The following is a 20,977-nucleotide window of genomic DNA, read 5'->3' as shown; positions in this document are numbered from 1 at the left end:
TTAAAGGTGTATGCCACCACTGCCTGGCCTCTATGGCTGACTAGTGTGGCTAGCTCAGCCCTCTCATCTTCAGGCAAGCTTTATTTGTTACAGTGACTTATTTAGCTGAGACTGACTTTTTCTTTTTCTTTATTTTATTTTATTATTATTATTATTTTGGTTTTTCAAGACAGGGTTTCTCTGTGTAGCTTTAGAGCCTGTCGTGGAACTCACACTGTAGAGCAGGCTGACCTCAGACTCACAGAGATCTGATCTGCCTGCTTCTACCTCCCAAATGCCACCACCACCTGGCTCAGACTGACTTTTGCAGCCAAGGATGGCCTTGAACTTCTGATTTTCTCAAGTTCTGGGACCAGATGAATTCACCACCAAGCTGAGTATATTATGTTTGGACCCAAAATTTCTTTTTTTTTTTTTTTTAAAGATTTATTTATTTATTATGTATACAACATTCTGCCTTGATGTATGCCCGCACGCCAGAGGAGGGAGCCAGATCTCAGTACAAATGGTTGTGAGCCACCATGTGGTTGCTGGGAATTGAACTCAGGACCTCTGGAAGAGCAACCAGTGCTCTTAACCTCTGAGCCATCTCTCCAGCCCCTGGACCCAAGATTTCTTATGTGCTAGGTGAACGCTCTTACCAACTAAACTATACCCGACTAGGCACATCAGAATGTTTCGTTTGCTCCGTTTTTGAAAACAATCTTTCTGTGTATTCCAGGTTGGCTTTAATTTTTCTGCTTTCTTCTTTCCTCTTTTTGATTAGATAGGGATTCAGTAGGTAGCCCTGGCTGACCTGGAACTCACTATGTAGGTCAGGATAGCCTTGAATTCAGAGATCTGTGTGTCTCTTCCTCAAGTTCTGGGGTTAAAGACATCCACTATGGCATCTAGTTTTTCTTTTTTCTTTTTCTTTTTTGAGACAGGGTCTTGCTCTGCAGTATAGGCTGACTTCAAACTATCAATCCTGCCTCAACCTCTTGAGTACCATGACTTGCTCAGCCTTAAACTTAAACAACAACAACAAAAAAGGTCTATCTTTTTTTGAGAAAGGGTCTCTGTAATCGGAGATTTCTCTGTTCTGTCCCATCCTGCTTTCCTGCCCAGCTTTATTCTGCCTTGCTATAGGCCAAAGCAGTCTATTTCAACCAGTGGGAGTAAAACATATTCATAGCAAATAGAAGGGATATCCCACAGCCATCTCATACAGCCCAGGCTGGCCTGAAACACATTCCGTAGCCAAGTAACCTTGAACTTGTGGTTCTGTTACCTCCACCTCTCCAGTACTTGAATTTTAGGCCTGTACTACCTACCACTCCTGCTTCCTGAGTCTCCTCAGTGCTGAGACTACAGGTGTGAGCCAACAGACCTGTGATTTGGGACTCATTTTGTTGTTGTATAGGTAGTGCTGGAGGGCAAACCAGGCCCTGAAGAATGCTGGCTGAGGGTTCTACGAGTGAGCTATATTCTCTGACAGCTTTAGTCCGTGTGATTTTGATATCTGTTATGTCCCTGTGTTTTCCTTCACAGCAATATTTAGACTAGTGTCTGGACAGACCATTGAATATTATCACCTGGGCAAGTTGACATACACGGTGTAAACATGATGTCCTCTTTAAAATTTTTATGTTATTTTTGTTATTTTTTTAATTTTTATTTATTTATTTATTTATTTGGATACGGTTTCACTGCGTAGTCCTGGATGTCCTGGAAGAACAGATTGGCCTTAAACTCAGAGATCTGCCTGACTCTGCCTACCAAGTGCTGGAATTAAAGGTGTGCACCACCACCTCCCAGTTTATTTCATTTTTTGTTATGTGTTTGTGTTGAGGTATGGTTGTGTAGGTTAGTGTGGCTGCAGAGGTACTGTATCATTTGAAGCTGGAGTTACAGGCATGTAGGCTGTTGTGAGCTACCCAGTACGGATACTGAGAACTGAACCTGGGTCCTCTGCAAGAGCAGTACAGGCTCGTAACCAGTGAGTCATCTCTCTTCAGTTCCTGGCATCTTTGTCTTTCCTTCCTTTCCTTTTTTTTTTTTTTTTTTAGACAAGATTTTACTATATTGATCAAAACTGTTAATCCCCATGCCTCATGCTCTAAAGTAATGAGGATTACAGGTGTATTATTGTAATTATTGTACTTGGCTGTTTTAATATTTTTGCTAAGCTGGAATTTTTAGTTTTTTTTTTTTTTTTTTTTTTTTTTTTTTTGGTTTTTCAAGACAGGGTTTCTCTGTGGTTTTGGAGCCTGTCCTGGAACTAGCTCTGTAGACCAGGCTGGTATCGAACTCACAGAGATCCGCCTGCCTCTGCCTCCCGAGTGCTGGGATTAAAGGCGTGCGCCACCACCGCCCGGCTGGAATTTTTAGTTGTTGCAAGAGTGCTGGAACACATAAAAAAAATTAACAGCTAAGCACGTCTTCAAAAATCACTATTTAAGACGAGCTGTGGTGGCGCACACCTTTAATTCCAGTACTCAGGGGCAGAAGCAGGCGGATCTCTTGTGAGTTCGAGGCTAGCCTGGCCTACAGAGCGAGTTCCAGGACAGGTTCCAAAGTTACCGAGAAACCCTGTCTTGAAAAAGCAAAACAAACAAACAAAAGAACACAGACTAGCAGACTATACAGTGACCAAGCTTAATTAATAGGTTCTGACCTATTAATATGAATGCCTTTTCATACATGATGTTAGCCAGAGTTAATATGCCATACCAATAGAATAAACTAGAAAAGCTTCCTGATTGTATTAGTAGATTCAGACAAAACATTTGCTAGACCTTCCATTCATCTGTGATTTAAAAACAACACAGCTGGGCAGTGGTGGCACACACCCGTAATTCCAGTACTCAGGAGGCAGAAGCAGGCGAATCTTTGAGTTCCAAGCCAGCCTGGTCTACAGAGCAAGTTCTAGGATGGCTAGGGCCACACAGAGAAACCCTGTCACCAAACCAAACCAAACAAAACAAAAGCAACAAAAACCCAACAACAAAAACAAAACAAAATAATAAAACAACACTTGCCACATTAGGACTAGAAAGGAACTTCCTCAAGCTGATGGACATTCACAGGAAATACGCATCATGGTGATACTGATTGATTACTTCCCTGCTAATATCAGGAGCAAGGTGTAAATGGAGGCTGCGTGTTGCTTCCCAGCAGCCCAGACCCAAATAATCACACAGAAACTATATTAATTACAACACTGCTTGGCCAGTGTCTCAGGTGTATTCCTAGCTAGCTCTTATATCTTAAATTAACTCGTTTCTATTATTTTATATTTTATCACGAGACTCATGGTTTGTTATATCTTGCTTCTTGGGACGTCTCTTTGACTCTGCCTACTCTCTTTGTATAGCTCTTCCAGCCTGGCTATATTCTGCTAAGCCATTGGCCAAAACAGCTTTATTGTTAACCAATGGTAATAAAATGTATTCACAGCATACAGAGGGGAATCCCACATCAGCAAGGGGGAAGAAATCTGCTTTTGACATTCATTTTCCTTCTTTTCCACGATAGAGTTTCATGTCTTCCAGACAAACGAGAAGGAAATCCAGAGACAGTAGCTTCACCTGAAGCTGAGGAGTGGACAAGAGGAATGACTGCTAGTGGGTTTCTTTTAGTGTAGTGAAAACATTCTAAAATTAGATAAAGGTAAATGTGCTCAGCCCTGAATATGCTGCAAACCACACACTATGTATTTGATTATATATAATATGTATACATATATATTCAGATCATGTATGTATGCCTTTTTTTTTTTTTAGATGAGTCCCCATATAGCTCAGACTGACCTCGAACTTGCTATGTAAGTGAGGGTAGATCTTGCTTCCACCTCCCATGTGTTGGGATTATAAACATGTATCATTGTACCTGGATTATACCATTTAAATTAGATGAATTATATGGTAGAAAGTTGCATTTCAAACCTAAAGGTAAGAGTTAAATGTAAAATCTTAGAAGACATAGAAAGTATTTGATCTGGGTTATTCAGAAGGTTGGAAATGATACCGAAAGGACAAACCAGCAACATCTTTTTGTTGTCTCAATGCTGGGGATCGAACCCAGGACTTTACAAAGTGCTCTGCCACCCAGCTATCTCCCCACGTCGCAAAAGCACAAGTAAAAAAATAAAACTGATAACTTGGATTCCTTCAAGATTAAAAACACATTTGTAGTAGAGGTTGAAGAAATGGTACCGTGGATAAAAGGACTCTGCTCCCCCCCCCAGGACCCAGGTTCGATACCCAGCACCCACAGCAGGAGGCTCACAGTCATATGTAATCAGCTCCAGGGGCTCCAACATTGGCCTTTGTGAACCCCAATGTTAGACATTTCTCTTAGACAAGCCTCTCTGCCAACACAAATAATTCCAATCAAACTGATTAAAAGATGCCCGTGTTTAATGAAATGCTCCCGGGTGGCTCTGGGGAAATCATGGAGAGGGGAAGAGAGGAAAGGGGAAACCACAGGAAACCTGGAAACCATGTGTTCATTCTCTGGGGGCAGTTTATTTATTTATTTTTATTTTATTTTATTTAAATATTTATTTATTTATTATGTATACAATATTCTGTCTGTGTACGTGTCTGCAGGTCAGAAGAGGGCACCAGACCTCTTTACAGATGGTTGTGAGCCACCATGTGGTTGCCGGGAATTGAACTCAGGACATTTGGAAGAGCAGGCAATGCTCTTAACCACTGAGCCATCTCTCCAGCCCCCTCTGGGGGCAGTTTAAATAGCCTGTGGGAGTGGTCTTGACCTTCCCTGGGGAGGGGTTACCATTTGACAGGCTTTCTTGACCCTCCCTGGGGAGGGGTCACCGTTTGGTGGGCTTTAGACTGAGGCAACTCCCAGGGGAGGGAGCTTATTCCAGGAACTGGGGTGAAGCTCCCAGCCAAACAATCCGGACTTTTTGTATAAAGGGGTGTTAGGGAATTGAGGTTATTCTTTCAACCAAACACAATACTCACGTGCACAAACTGTTACACAGACACTCCCACATAGTGCTCTTCCAGGGGACCTGAGTTCAGTTCCAGGCACCCACAGCAGAGGGCTCACGACCATCTGTAACTAGCTCCAGGGGATCCAGTACTCTGGCCTTTGCTCACAGGCACATACCCACACACAAACATAATTAAAAATATCAAAAATATTTTTTAGAAAGACATTGAAGAGATGAGAAGACAAGATATTACTATGGAAATGCAACTGACAGCCTGGAAGCAGTGATCCCTGGGAAGTGTAGTGACGGAAATTCCACGGAATTGTCACTGAGGAAGAAGGCATGGTGGTGCTGCCTGTAGTCCCAGCGTGCAGGAGGTAGAGGCGTGAGGATCAGGAGGAGTTCAAGGCTGTCTTTGTCTGTGTCTGTGTAGCAAGTTGGAGGCCAGCCTGGACTTTGTAAGATCCTTTCTCAAAAGACACCAACGTCTGTGAGTTCAAGGCCAACCTGGTTCCAGGACAGTCAAGGTTACACAGAAACCCTATCTCAAAAAACAAACAAACAAACAAACAAAACCCAAAATAAACCAAAACAAAAGCAAAAAAATCCAGCTTTAATGAGATGCCACTTTATACCCTCTAGGATATGCCTAAAATGAAAAAGGCTGACACTATCAAATGTTAAGAATGCAGAGAAATTAGAACCCTCATGAGTTGCTATGGGAAATGGTCCAGCTCCTTTGGAAATTTGGCAATCTTTTAAATGTCAACTATGGGCTAGTAAGATGGCTCAGTGGAAGAAGATACCTGACGTCTTGAGTTCAAGCCTAGGTACCCACAGAGTAGACGAGAAGAACTAACTCCCCTAATTGCCTTTTGAAGTCTATCATAAGCTATGGCACAACTCTGAGCATGCATATGAAAGAATAAAACTGTAAAATGTAATTCTTTGTTAAACATGAGTTTAGCTTTCGATCTATCAATTCTGCTCCTGCAATCAGTTCAAAAGGAATAAAAATAGGGACTGGGGAGATGGTTCAGTTGGTAAGTGCTCACCAAGCAAGCCCAAGGACCAGGTTCAATCCCTAGCACCTGTGTAAAAAGCCAGGCAGGAGATGTGTGTAATCCCAGCACTGAGGAGACAGAGGTAGGTGGATCCCTGGGACTCAGTGACCAACCCACCTAGCATACTTGGAGAGTTCCAGGCCAGTGAGAGGCCCGGTCTCAAAAGACAAAGCCATATTCTGATTTCTGTTCAGAATAAATACATTTTTAACTTTTTTCTCTGAAGATTTTTGTCGACTGCAACACACACAAAATAGATAAGTAAACAAACAAATACTTTGGAAACCTATGAATTATTCGTAAAGATTTCCATCAACAAAAGGTATATAACTCAGTGTCATCCTCAAGCCTTAAGGCACCTCTGCCTATGTCCCAGTGACCAAAGTGGACCCTGTGGGCCAAAGAGCTCAGTGACAGAAGACAGACCATGGCTGAGAATGAATAGGAGCACAGATGAGGAGCAGTGTAGATGGATGCAAACCTCCCTGCTCTGCATAAATGCATGCACACGGTTTTAGCTGTGTTGGTTTGTGTGTACCCAGTGCTTACAGCCGTAGGGCATGAACCTGTTTGGCTTTTCCTTTCCTGTACTGCACTGTGGAAAAGAGGGACAATGCCTGAGATGATAAATGCTCACATTGATAGAGCCCAGGGAACATTTCCTTTCAGGCAGAGGCAAACAAAAATTGTAAATCAGACCCTTTAGTCTCAAAAACATTTTGTTTTCTACACCATACCACGATCTTTTGTTTTACTTATCTAGTGGAAGGACCAGTACGGTCAACAAACACTCCTCCTCCAGAGTAAAATGAGAAATGAAACAGACTGAAGACCGCACTGCATCTGAAACTAGATAGAAAGTTTAGACCAAGAGATGTTTCAACACATAATTACTATGTAACATGCCAGAGAGCAAAACGCGTCCCAGTATGTTTAGACTCCAAGTAATCGTGCTCTGCTTATTGTGGTGAAATTCTAAACCCAAACCTTCAAACTTTCTTGAGTCATGAAAATTTTATATTGTATAGGACAGACATATGTAAACAGAGGTGGAGTTTTTCTTTTGTCCTGACCGCCTGATCCCAAATAAGCACACAGAAGATTCTATTAATTACAGAATGCTTGACCTATAGCTCAGACTTACTACTAACTTGCTCTTACAACTTAAATTAACCCATTTCTATTAATCTATATTTTGCCATATTGTTTGTGGCTTTACCTGTCCTCTAGCATCTTGCTTCACTGGCAGCTGGCTCCCATCCCCAGACTCTGCCCTTCTTTCTCCCTGTATTTTCAGTTTGACTTTCCCACCTAGTAGTATTCTGCCTTCCTATAGGCCAAATCAGCTTTATTGTCAGCCAACAAGAGTAATACATATTACAGTGTATGGAAGGATTCTCTCACAGCAGATATATAAATAATTTTAGATTTTAGCCACTGTCTCATGCTAATAGTTCTTGCTGAGAAACCTTTTCATAAACAGATACCCTGCCTGTAAGTGGAAAATATTAACCTTGCTATTAACTTTTGGACTAATCGAGTTATGTACCTGATTATTCCAATAAATGGGACTGTATTTAAAAATAACTTTTTACTTAATGTAGCTCAACAACAAAGCTCAATAAATTTAATATGGTCACAGCTGCTAAATGCCAGCATTGGGATAAAATCTAGCTCTCTTTTAAGCTGAAGCCTGTGTTTTGTTGACTTTATTGCAAAACAAATAAATAAAACCAAATAAAAAATTTTGGAAGAGGGTAGTTGTTAGCTGCCACAGCACTTGGTCCAATTGACTAATCACATAACAAATGTTTTAATAAATAACAAAGCAGGATGGTTGATGATGAGGTTTCAGAGGCGACAGCTTGAGAATGGAAGGGATTAATCAGTTGAACCGGGGACTGCAGCAGTTTAACAACCCTTTTCGTTTTTTTTTTTTTTTGCTTTGATTTTATTTATTTATTTTGTGATAAAGCCAGCAAAATACAACTTTCACTTAAAACAGAGCTAGATTTTATCCCACGCTGGCATCTCCCAGCTGTGTGACCACATTAAATTTGTTGAGGTACATTAAGAACAGAAGGACTAGCTGGATGTGGTGGTGCACACCTTTAATCCCAATACTCAGGAGGCAGAAGCAGGCTAATCTCTGTGAATTTCAGACCAGCCTGGGCTACAGAGTGAAACTGTGCTTCAAACAAAACAAACAAAACCCCGGTGTACCATGGACCACTGCCAAATATAGCACACAGCTCTGATCCTAGCACTTGAGAGGCAGTTTTTGTTTATTGGAACAAGGCCTTGCTAGACAGTTCTGAATGACCTGGTATTTAACTGTGTGCCCAAAGCTAGCCTTGAAATTAGAGCAGCGCTCCTCCCTCAGCCTCTCAGAGCTGGGATTGCAGTTGTGGTACAGGAATGAGAGTGGACCCCACAGGCTCATATATTTGAAAGCTTATGTCAATCAATTGTTGGAGTGTTTGAGAAGGATTTGAAAGTGTGCCTTTGCTGGAAGGGGTGTGGCTGTCACCGGGGAATGTGAGGTTTTTTTTTTTTTTTTTTTTTTTTTTTTGGTTTTTCAAGACAGGGTTTCTCTGTGGCTTTGGAGCCTGTCCTGGAACTAGCTCTGTAGACCAGGCTGGTCTCGAACTCACAGAGATCCGCCTGCCTCTGCCTCCCGAGTGCTGGGATTAAAGGCGTGCGCCACCATCGCCCGGCGGAATGTGAGGTTTAAGAAGCCTTTGCCAGGGGCTGGGGAGATGGCTCAGTGGTTAAGAGCATTGCCTGCTCTTCCAAAGGTCCTGAGTTCAATTTCCAGCAATCACATGGCGGCTCACAACAACAGAATATTGTATACATAATAAGTAAATATTTTTTAAAAAAAACAAAAAGCCTTTGCCAGGCCCAGTATCTCACTCTGTTTCCTGTAAGTAAAGCTCTCAGCTCCTGCCCCAGCACCATACCTGCTGTTTCCCACCATGATGATAATGGACTAGCCCACTGAAACTGAGCAAGCCCGATTAAAGGCTTTCTTTTGTAAGAGTTGCCATGGTAGCAGTAGAACAGCGAGTAAGACAAAGGTGTTGGCCACCATGCCTGGTGAGGCAGTGGGATGGTGCCAGGCACACTGGAATGCTTTGGAGGGCTGAAAAGGTTCTCAGCTGGACTTGTGGTGATAGTTACCAAAACGACCGAGTTGTGCAAGGCATGAATTCCATACTGGGTGTGTTACTTCTCAGTAAAGCCATTAGTCTTTCTGAATAAAATAAAGATCTCGATCTCTAAAAGGATGGAATTAGAGGGCGCAAATGGCATTGGGGGTAGACTTTAAAAGCCAGCTACAGAGTCCTGGGCTACTTGAGCCCAGGGTAGATAATAGCATTCACCATGGCCTGGGGACTGGAAATGTCTTTGAGAGATTAAGAGACTGACAGATAGCTTAGTCAGTCGGCAAGCCGTCTTCCTAGACTGGAAGTGAAATTTGGCAGGTAGTCCAGGTGTGGGGGTGTGGATGAATGCATACACCTGTCCCCCCAGCACTTAAAAGTGGAGATGGGAGGATGGAGAGTTTGAGGCCTGCCTGGGCTACTTCAGACCCATCATGGGTACACAATGACATCCTGTTTCAGAAAAAAACAAAACAAAACCAAAAGAAATGTCACACAGGAAGGAGCCAAAAGAAAAACAAAACTAAGTTAGAAAGATTTTTCTTATTGGCTTGTTTTTTGAGACAGGGTTTTCTGTGTAGCCCTGATTGTCCTGGAACTCACTTTGTAGATCAGGTAGAGATTTGCCTGCCTCCACCTCTATAAGACAATCAATCCCCAATGACCTCCTGCCCCATATTCCTGCCTGACTGCACCAGGGCCTACACTGAACACATGCTGTACAACTCTTTCTTTCTTTTCTTGAAGCAGAGTGTCTCTGTGTAGCCCTGGCTGTCCTGGGACTCACTATGTATACCAGGCTAGCCAGGAACTCACAGAGATCCGCCTGTCTCTGCCTCCTAAATGCTGGGATTAAAAATGTGCACATCACCACTTAATGTTTCCTATTCCTCTTGGGACAAGGCACTCTCCATGTTAAATGAATGAATGAACAAATTAATAGCTGTCTTGTCTTCCCAGGGCTAAGGGTGGAACCCAAGGCCTTGCAAAGATGTTAGGCAGCTGAGCTACATCTCAGCTTTTAGGTTTTTTGTTTTGCTTTGTTTTTTCAGACTGGATCTCAATATGTAGCTCGGGTTATATAGCTATAGGCACATACCACCACACCCAACCAGAATCTTCTTTTCTAATTTCATCTGATGTGTAAGAAATATTCAGTCCCCTGATGTATAGGAAATACATCTCACTCAGAGGCAACAGCAATGGCTCAGTTTATTTGAGAAGACTGCCTTCTACTGAAGGCCACCAGGCACCTCCCCTCTATCAATTATGCGCTTGGAAAATAGGGCCAGCAAGTGCGTGTCAGAAATAATGGATAGTGGTGCTGTCCTGGGGCACAGTGCATGCGGCATCGCATTGCATGCTGGGTCACTGCAGCCAGACTGTGTTTCTAGGTTAAGCTGGCTCCTTCAAGCTGCAGCTCAGGGTTGCTTTGATTTGGGTGCTGCCACTCTGTGTACGTGCTTTCCTGAGTGTTCGTTTGAGAACTACCTCACACTTTGGTGAGTGATCTTAGCCACATGGTTGAGTTTAATAGGCCTTTCTGGACTAAAGCTCCATGTTTAGAAAGTAAAATTTTAACGTCCAGTTCCGGTTTTCTGTTACAGATGTCTTCTCCCTCTTCCGGTGGCTTCTCTGTAGCCAAAAATGCTAAAAGACAGTTTTTCAGCTTGCTGAAAAATCTCAAAAATCACAGTTGACTGGGAGTTTAGTTATCCTAGCTGTATTATACATAAGGCTTTGTGGCTTCCTAATTTCTTTGTGTTAATTTGAGAGTGGGGGTGTATGTGAGAATTGGCAAAGATTTCTAAGGTTTGAATCCTCTCTGGATTCGAGTCAGATTAGAGGAATTTGAGGGTGCAGGGTGTGGCGCCACATGCCTGTTATCTTAGCACTTGGGAAGCAGAGGCAAGAGTTCAAGGCCAGCGTCAGCTACTTTAGCAAGTTTCAAGTCGTCCTAGGCTGCAGGAGACCCTATCTCAAAAACAACTCAAAACAAACAAACAAACAAACAAAAAGCCCAAGAAGTTTGAGTAAGAGGAATTTGTGTCCCTGTCAAAGTTAAAACACACAACTAGATCAGAGGTTCTCAACCCTGCTAATGCTGTGACCTAAAACAGTTCCTCGTGTTGTGGTGACCCCCAACCATAAAATTATTTTCGTTGCTACTTCAAACTGTAATTTTGCTACTGTTACATTTTGCAATGCAAATATCTGTGTTTTCTGATGGTCTCAGGGGACCCATGACCCATGTGAGAGGGTCATGACCTACAGGTTGAGAACCATTGCATTGGCTGCTTGTGAGCATCCCTAAGCTTCTTGTATTTACTGTTGAGGTGGTCTCACTTTGTAGCTCAGACTGGCCTTGAACTTCGGGTCCTCACTCCTTCGTCTCTCAAGTTCTAGGATCACAGGTACATGCCCTCACGCCTGCCTAGCTGCTTCCCTCGTGTGGTGTGAGTGTGAAGAGCCTTCGCTGGCAGGATTATGGAAGTGTGGACAGGCAGGTGCTGAGACTTAGTGGATTAAAAGATCAGGCAAAAATGAATTGTGTGTGTAAATATGACTGATACCCGTAGTTAAGGTTCTCAGATGCTCAGGAACCACCTCAGGTTGATGTGGGAAATTCAGGACCAGCTGAGCCTGGTAGTATACGCCTGTAATCCTAACAACTGGGAGGCTGATCAGGAAGATTGTGAGTGCTAGGCCTGCATGGGCTACACAGGGTGGAACTCTGTTTCAAAAAACAAACGTGCTGTGGTAGTGGTGCATGCTTTTAGGAGGCAGGTGCAGGCAGATCTCTGTGTTCCAGAGTAGCCTGGTCTACATAGTGAGTTCTAGGCCTGCATGGGTTACACAGAGTGACACCCTATCTCAAACAAAAACAAAACCAAGTAGCAGCTAGGGAGCTAGCTCAGTAGGTAAAGTGCTTGCTATGTAAGCATGAGACCCTTTAGTTCAGTCTCTTGAACCCGTGTGAAAAACTAAGTGTGATCTGCTTGTAGATTAAGCCGTGGGAAGATGGAAACAGTGAATCTCTGGACTCACTGACCAGCCAGCGAGTCTAGTTGGTAAGCTGCAGGTCCCAGTGATATTGATCTTGGGCACTTGACACACACACACTGTGTACCCCACACACATAATGTACACCCCACAGACACATTGTATATCCCATACACACACAGTATATACACCCCACCCACACACACAGTGTATACCCTCCTACACAGTGTATACCCCCAACACATAGCATACACCCCCCCATACATTGTATACCCCTCACACACACAGTGTACACCCATCCAGACTATCAGTAGCAGAATATAAATGGGTTCATTTGTGGGCAGTCATGGACTTACTTTCCTGCCTTTTGGTTAATGGTATTTTTTTTTAAATATTTATTTATTATGTGTACAGCATTCCTTCCATGTGTGCCCGCATGCCAGAAGGGGGCGCCAGGTCTCATTATAGATGGCTGTGAGCCACCATGTGGTTGCTGGGAATTGAACTCAGGACCTCTGAAAGAGCAGTCAGTGCTCTTAACCACTGAGCCATCTCTCCAGCCCCTGGTTAATGGTATTTTTAGATCAGGATGAGGATTCAAGCTTGTTACAAGAACAGTAGTGACCTCTTTTGTCTATTGTTTGGGGTTGTCTGATATTGTTTTGCTGCTTTTGTGACAGGCTCTGAAATTAGGAGGAAAAACTGATCTGATTTTCGTTTGAAGTCTTAGCCTCTTTTTTTTTTTTGCTCCGTCCAGTCTGACATCATCTGCTCGGCTGATTCTCTTTGTTGTCGCTCTCCAGGCAGCTATTTCGCCAGCCACTTCATCATGGGAGGAGAGAAGTTTGACTCCACACATCCAGAAGGTTACCTGTTTGGAGAGAACAGCGACCTGAACTTCCTGGGAAACAGGCCAGTGGCGGTAGGGGTATAATCTTTTTACTGACTCTGACGCTTGGGCTCAGTGACCAGTTCCATCAGTCCTGGGACAAACAAGTTTGTTGGTGCAACAGGGGGCTTGAGGAACCAGGTGTGCCCGTAGGCTAGGGAAAGCCCAAGATAAGTTGTTGCGGTCTGGTGCCGGGTGGGGAGGTGGGGGCTGAGTCTCAGAGCTTGGAGCTTTCCCGAGAATCCATACTCTGTCATAAAGAGCCCTGGCCGGTGCCCTTGCTTGCCCGCCCCCCCCCCATGGCACTTAGCACCCAGCCCCTGTTTGTCGCTTCCTCTGTTTATTATTTGCCTTGACTGTGTTTACTGTTGTGCACTAGACTAACAGAAAGCCGGGTACAAAACGATAAACCTTGGTCAGTGTTTGCTGAGTGATGGACTGAAGCTCCCCTGGTTTCAGAGTTGCACGCAAGTGTGCACTTGGGAGGCCCAGGCGAAAGGGCTACTGCACGCTAAAGGCCATCTTAGGCTACATCAGTGGTTCTCAACCTGGGGCTTAAAGGACCTTTTACAGGACCACACTGTATCAGATATTTTTATTGTAATTAGCAAAATTACATGAGGAACTATCTTAAAGGGTCACAGCATTAGGAAGGTTGAGAACCAGTAGACTACATAGTGAGATCCTGTCTCGAAACAGAAAACAAAATAGAATACACTTTTCTTCTTCTTCTTCTTCTTCTTCTTCTTCTTCTTCTTCTTCTTCTTCTTCTTCTTCTTCTTCTTCTTCTTCTCCTCCTCCTCCTCCTCCTCCTCCTCCTCCTCCTCCTCCTTCTCCTCCTCTTCCTCTTCCTTCTTGTTTTTTTTTTAAACATTCTATTCCAAAGAGTCTAACTCTTTTTTTTTTTAAAGATTTATTTATTGGTTATATATACAACATGTTTTCCTGCACACCAGAAGAGGGCATCAGATCTTACTACAGATGGTTGTGAGCCACCATGTGGTTGCCGGGAATTGAACTCAGGACCTCTTGAAAAGCAGTCAGGGCTCTTAACCTCTGAGCCATCTCTCCAGCCCTTTTTTTGGTTTTTTGAGACAGGGTTTCTCTGTGTATCTTTGGCTGTCCTGGAACTCACAGAGATCCACCTGCCTCTTGCCTCTGCCTCTCTGAGTGCTGAGACACACCTGGCTGAATACACCTTTCTTAGCCATTTGCTCATCTCATTCCTCAAACCTTCTGTTGTCCTCTCTCGGAGTCCTGAGCGACAAGGGCTATAGGTATGGCCACTGCAACTGGCTCAGTAGCAGGAGCCTACAGAAGAGCTGCCAGTGGGGGCTGGAGAGATGGCTGATCTTCCAGAGGACCCAGGTTCAGTTCCCAGCAGTCACAGGGCAGCTCACAGCTGTCTGTAATTTTGGTTCCAGGGGAACCTGACACACTTCCACAGATTTATATGCAGGCAAAACACCAATGCACATAAAATAGATAAACAAATAGATAAATCTTGAGAAAACAAAGCAAACAAAAACATAACAGTCAAGTTGCTCTTGAGTGGTCTCTGTGTGCTGAGGAAGCCCAGACGTTGTTCTCCACATGAATACCTCACCAAAAGAGGACTCTGTTTCTGAATGCTGGAGAGTCAGTCTGCCATGATGGATAGGTGCTCTATCTCCAGGCCTCAGAGGGTCGTTTTATTTTATTGGTTTTTGAGACAGCTATGTAGCTGACTGTCTTGGAATTCATTATGTAGACCAGGCTGGTCTCATACTCACTGAGGTCCACCTGCCTCTGCCTCTAGAGTGCTGGGATTAAAAGTGGACTACCAAACCCAGTCTTTTTTTTTTTTTAATTGTTTCACTTGGTATAGTGAACTTATTTATGTGGAATAGGGCACTCATGGCAATCTTTCTGCCTTGACCTCCTGAATGCAGGTTTGGAAGCCTAAGCCTCCACATCTACCTGTCCTGGGACCTCCTGTCACTCTCCTTTCATCTGCGAGAGAACTAAGGTTCTGAAAGTTGAGCAATGGTAGCAGCTAGCATGTAGGAACTGTGTCCTTGGTCCTGGGTCCTCTGCAGGTGTTTGACATAAACTTTTTTCACCATCTCTTAAGTAGGTCTTCCTTCCTAAAATCAGTTTTTCCCGTTGCCTCTTGCTGCCTCTGAAATTCTCTTGTCACAAGCCTGCCATGCGAGTGGGACAGATACAGCACACTTACTGGAGATGTTAGGAAGAGTGCAGCTCCAGAGCCACTGAGGGTGGAGGGAGCGCTATGATGGATTGCTGGGCTGCTGTGCAGAGGGACTGGGGTGGGGCTTTGAGAACTGACTGTTGCCTGGGTGGGCGGGAAAAGGGTCCTCACCTGGAGTGAGGCACCAAGTGTGTGTCTAAAGGCATTCCTGTATTTGTAGACTTGACAAACTTTACTGCGTGGCCACCATGTGCCAGGTACTGTGTGGTATGTGCTGTAGACACAGGCTGATGTGACCGCCCTTGTTCTTCCTGAAACAAATAAGGGAGGCAGCTGGCCTATGGCAAAGGCAGTGGAAGGGCGAGTGGGCTACGATACCTGGGAGGTTTTCATTCCTCAGCCTGTGGGGAAGATTTTAAAGAATTTGGGCTGGCGAGTGACTTGGAGAAATTATGTTTTTAGAAGAGTGCCCTGGTAGCGGACTTCTGTCTGAGTGCCCTGGTGGCGGACTTCTGTCTGAGCTTTACTTTTAGTTTTTTTGAGACAGGGTTTCTCTGTGAAACAGTCTTGGCTGTCCTGAAACTCACTCTGTAGACCACGCTGGCCTTGAACTCACAGAGATCCACCTGCCTCTGCCTCCAGTGCTGGGATTAAAGTCGTGCTCCACCATTGCCTGGCTTAAGCTTGAATTTGAAAAGGTTGTGTTGTTGGCAGCGGTAGTTTTCATCTTTTCTGTCTTGGGTGACCGCTCTTCTACTCTGTGGTACTGTTTCCATGAGTACTAAAATAAAGGTGCAGCCAAGCGTGCTGCTGCTCAGCTGACATTAGAGTCTTTAGGAGATTTTCACGAATTCAAGGTCAATGTGGGCTGAATGGCAAGTTCTAGGCCTGTCTGTGATACGTAAGAAACAACACACACACACACACACACACACCTTCTGCTCCAAATCAGGTTATGACAGATGAGGACACGTCCTAACTCACCAAATCAGTTTAGAAAATGGACTTGATGTCTGAATTAGCTTCCTTTTTTCTGTTTTCTTTCCTCAAATGTGAGGGGTGTGGGTGTGGGTGTGCGCACGCGCGCATTTCAGTGACCTCTTCTGGCTATAAAGGTGACTTACAGGACTGGAGAGATGGCTCAGTGATTAAGGGCAATGACTGCTCTTCCAGAGGACCAGGGTTCAATTGTCAGTACCCACATGACAGCTCACAACTGTCTGTAACTCCGTTTCAGAAGATCCGACACCCTCACAGCAATGTGCATAAAAATAAATACATCTTTTAAAAAAAGATGACTTACAGATAAGCAAAAGCTCCTTTCATATAGGCTAATGCATGATGGCATACTTTCCCAAAGGTGAGTCACCTTGTTTACACCTCCGTGCAGGCCCCTGAATGACTGAGCTCCTTCTGAATTACTAGGTAGCAGCCTTGACCTTTAAGTATGAGGTCCCTCTCTGCCATGGAGTATTGACATTGTTGTTCTTGTTGGTATGTTTTTGTAGCAGTCATTATTAAGTATGTTTGATACCGAACAGAAATTTTGTTTTTAATCATATTAAGTTGGGTGTGGGGGCCCATGTCTGTAAGCTGGCACTTAAGAGGCTGAGGTGGGAGGATATCAAGTTTGTGGCCAGTCTGGGCTACATATGGAGACACTTTAAAAAAAACTAATAGGCCAGCCATGATGTCTCACACCTGTAACTCCAGCACTTGGGATGCAGAGGCAGGAGAATTGTTGTGAGGCCAGACTGAGCTATAGTATGAGACATTGTCTGAGAAATAAAATAAAATAAAATAAAAATACTATACATCATGTGTTTTCTTTCTCTCCCTACATGACATTTGCTAATAATAATGACCCACATGTATTGAACCCTTCCTACCTTGTCAGGCTGGTGGTTCTGAGTACTACATGTGTGTTATCTCATTTCGTCCTCAGACTAATGAGAACGGCACTCATGAGGATTGCCAAGCCTGTTCGGGAGCCATCAGAATTTGATCCCACTGTCTGCTTCAGAGTCCTAGCTCTCTTCTGTTTTTGTCATAAGGTCAGGTGTACCCAGTCCTTTCTGAGTCCTGGCCATGATCCGTTTGTGTGGGTTGGATCACCACGAGCATCTGTGGGTTTGGTGGATCTCTAAAAGGATCAAGAATTGCCATGCCGTCCTGGAGTGCCTCCTGGAGCATTCCCTCCCAGAGCGAGTATGTGGTATGTAATTCCATCTGCCGAGCTGAGCTGACCTCTGGGCTTTGCCATGGACGCTCTTTATGTTTGATTAGGGGACATCCTGAAACTGAGAGCAGACACGGAGCTTTAGTTCTGAAGAAGTGACTTCTACTCTCAAGTGACAGGACAGGTTACAGAGCAGAGGACAGCCTTTTAAAGCCCTCCAGCAGCAGGGGCAAGAACCACTCCTCTTTCCCAGGGCGGGGAGGGAGGGAGCGGGGGCAGAGAAATGTGTTGAAATGAATCGTCATGTTGAAATAGAAATGCCACAGACCTCCTGGCTCTTGGGGTTTGTAGGATTTAACAGGTGTTTCCTGTCGTTTCTGAATGGGCAACTGAAAAGCCTTCCCTTTGCCCAAGCTCGCCGTGGCTCCTACTGGAGTGCTAGGGACAGAACACTTAGAATACTTCATCAGGGCAGAAGTTAACCGATTCTTCAGGGTCGGATCTGAATGAATGAGCAGATGTATCTACAAAAAGATGTCTGAAGAGAGTGGGAATCAAGATTTAAAGTCTTATTTAATCTTGCCATGAAACCCTCTGACCTTGGTAGGTCCCAGATTGCTCTCATGAAGTGGGGCTGGTTCTGACTCTAGAGGACTGTAATGCTTGGCAGATGCCTTCAGGCTGCTGGAGGAAAAGCAGCCTGGAACAGTCATGGCTATCTTAGCAGCATTTCAGCCACTTACCTCTCCGGCTGCTGCTCATTGTGGATGGACGGACCATCCACTGTATTTTTACTCTGTTACAGGCTTATCTTTACAGTGCTCCATATTAAACACATGGCCTCGTGCACATGAAGCACTGAGCTGCACCCTTAGCACGTATATAATTGGTTGAGGTACTGGTTGGATTTTTTATATTTTTTTTGCTGTTTGGTTTTAGCAGGGTTTTTCTGTGTAGCCCAGGCTGACCTTAAACTCAAGGTACTCCTGCTTTATCTTTAAAGAGATGGGGTTACTAGTGTACACCCGTATTCCCAGCCTCTTCAGTGCCATGTTAAGTGATACCCAGGCTTCTGAAGGCCTCTGGGAACCACAGTGGAGAACCAGTAAAGACTGTCCCTGCCTTGGAAAGCGAAGGCTGAGCAGGAGCTTCACCTTTGTTCCCTTATGTAGATTTGTTTGCTGAGGGAAACTGTTAAAGCTCTAAGTAGTCAGTCGGGGTTGTTGCTCTCTTGCAGCGCCTTCCTTCTCTGTGCTGTTTGTAGCCAGGAGTCCGCACAGTATTCCTCCTGGTTGTGGCATAGCTGCTGCATTTAGTCCAGCCCTGATAGTGCACATCGTTTTGTGTGCTCTGAAGTGGAGTCTGTTTTGTAACTTCCTCCTCCTGCGCTCTGCAGCAAGGGCAGTAAGAGCTAAGAAATGTATGTGTGTTTTGCTTCCCTTTCTTCTAGAGAAGTGCCCAAAAGCTGTGCCAAATGCACCATCCACAAATTGTATGTTTTTATTAGCATGTGTGCAGGCGAATGCATCATTTTTCCTAGCTTTATAGTGCTGGGGCTGGAATCCAGGGTCAAGCCATTTCCAAGCAAATATTCTTCCACTGAGTTACACCTCCTGAACAAGAACAAGGTTATTATTATTATTATTATGATTATGATTATTTAAAGATAGTCTCTTATAACCCAGGCTGTCTTCAAACTTGCTGTGTAGCAGATTCTTGCCCCCACCTTTCAAGTGCTGGTTTTACGAGTGTGCCAGTGTGCTCAGCTGTGCCAACGTGCCCAACTAGAGACAAGGTTTACTAGTGTGCCAATGTGCCCAGCTAGAGACAAGGTTTACAAGTGTGCCAATGTGCCCAGCTAGAGACAAGGTTTACAAGTGTGCCAACGTGCCCAGCTAGAGACAAGGGTCCCCCCGCCCCTGTCTTTAAATCTTTTCTGCCTGCATGTCATCCACACATATGACAGTCAGAGGATAATTTTCAGGAGTTGGTTCTCTCCTTGCACTGTGGGTCCCAGGGATCAGATTCAGGTCATCAGACATGTACATGTGGTCTTGCTGTGTTGCCTGGGCTGGCCTTTTACTTCTGAACTCAAGTGATTCCTGCCTCAGTTTACTAGGGAGCTAAAACTATTGGATTTACTGCAGTGCCCATCTCAGACCAAGGTGTTTAAAGGAACTTAATTAGGTATATTAATTTGTGAAATAGGATTTTTCACAAACAACGTTGTGGGAATGAGGTTGGGAGACAGGGAGAGAGGACTTTTCTGTCAGCCATTTGCTATTCCTGTAGAAAGCAGGGCTGAGTAAGCAGACTCTCCTCTGGCCAGGATGTGCTGAGTAAGTGCTATGGAGAGGAGACGAGCGCCCTGGCACAGAGAGTGGACCCAGTGTTCTAGAGCAAGGGCATCTGAGAAAGGCACCACCTAGGGGCTCGAGCACTATGTCCAGGGAGGAAGACCTGGGGAAGAAGGTGTTGGAGGAAGAAGCAGAGCAGTCGGAGTGCACTCGGGCTTCCAGAGCAGAGTAGTCTATAAGGATTGGTTTGTAGGATGCGGCTTAGAGCTGAAAAGACAATGGGCCCATGTTTGAAGGGCTGTGACTGCTGTACCAAGTGTGCTTTGCACTGACGGGCTTTGCGAGTGGGTTAAGGTGATGGTCAGTCACCAAGCCTCAGAGAGGCAGGAGGTCATTTATTTTAGGGCTTGTGCTGTTGTTTTCCAGATGTGGTGACACACTAACCCTAGACTTGGATGGAGATGTCTGGGTCTATTTGCTGGGGAACCCTGATCCATAGAGAACACCCCACTTCTACCACCGCCCCCCCCACCCCCCCACCCCCACCCCGATTCACTGGGCCTTTGAAGTTAGCTCACTCCTGTAATCCTAGCACATGCAAAAGTCCAGAGCAGGAAGATTGCTGTGAGTTAGAGGCCAACTTGAGCTACAGAATGAGACTTTGTTTCAACAAAACAACACACACACAGGCACACAGGTGGTTCTGGGTTAGCTAAGGTCAGTGAAATAGGATGTTGCATGCTTTGAAACATCAGGGAGTGAGTGTAGTTTTATCTGTCTAGCACGTAGACTTCAGGGTTTAGTTTTGTGAATTGAAATAATAGAAAGAGGTTACAGTGGAACCTGGATTTATGAGGAAAGGGAAGAAGCTAGGAATGAATTATGGGGTGAACGAGGAACATGGTGTGTGCATGCTTGCTGTAAACCTAGTGCATCCTTGACGGCAGGAATCTCAAGACCACTTTAAATTCCAAACATATTGTACTCACTAGAAGAAGAAAGAAGAGAAGAAATTGTTTTTGATTTTTTGTTTTATATTTGCATTGCTGGGCATTAAACCCAGTCCTATTGAATGCTAAGCAAGCTCTCTACATCTGAGCTACGCCTCCTGCCTTCTCTGTTCTTTTCTTTTTTTTTTTTTAACATTTTTTTTGCTTTTTGATTCAAGTTTTCTCTGTGTAGCTCTGACTATTATGGAACTCACTCGGTAGTCCAGGCTGGCCTCAAAGTCAAAGATCCACTATC

General features: G+C 44.4%; 1 protein-coding gene across 2 annotated transcripts in view; it reads left to right on the top strand.

The window, feature by feature from the left end:
• The window catches only part of Rnf157 (ring finger protein 157), a 71,045-nt gene that overhangs the window by 2,608 nt on the left and 47,460 nt on the right, over positions 1–20,977 (top strand). For both annotated transcript variants that reach the window (XM_057774416.1, XM_057774417.1), the window contains exon 2: positions 12,980–13,098. In XM_057774416.1, coding sequence (XP_057630399.1) covers positions 12,980–13,098 — 119 coding nt within the window. The remainder of the gene's footprint in view (positions 1–12,979; positions 13,099–20,977) is intronic.

This window comes from Chionomys nivalis, chromosome 7 (genome assembly GCF_950005125.1).
Source record: "Chionomys nivalis chromosome 7, mChiNiv1.1, whole genome shotgun sequence".
NCBI classification, from domain to species: domain Eukaryota; kingdom Metazoa; phylum Chordata; class Mammalia; order Rodentia; family Cricetidae; genus Chionomys; species Chionomys nivalis.
Note: the sequence above shows the minus strand (reverse complement) of the source record. Positions and strands in the feature narration are given on the sequence as shown.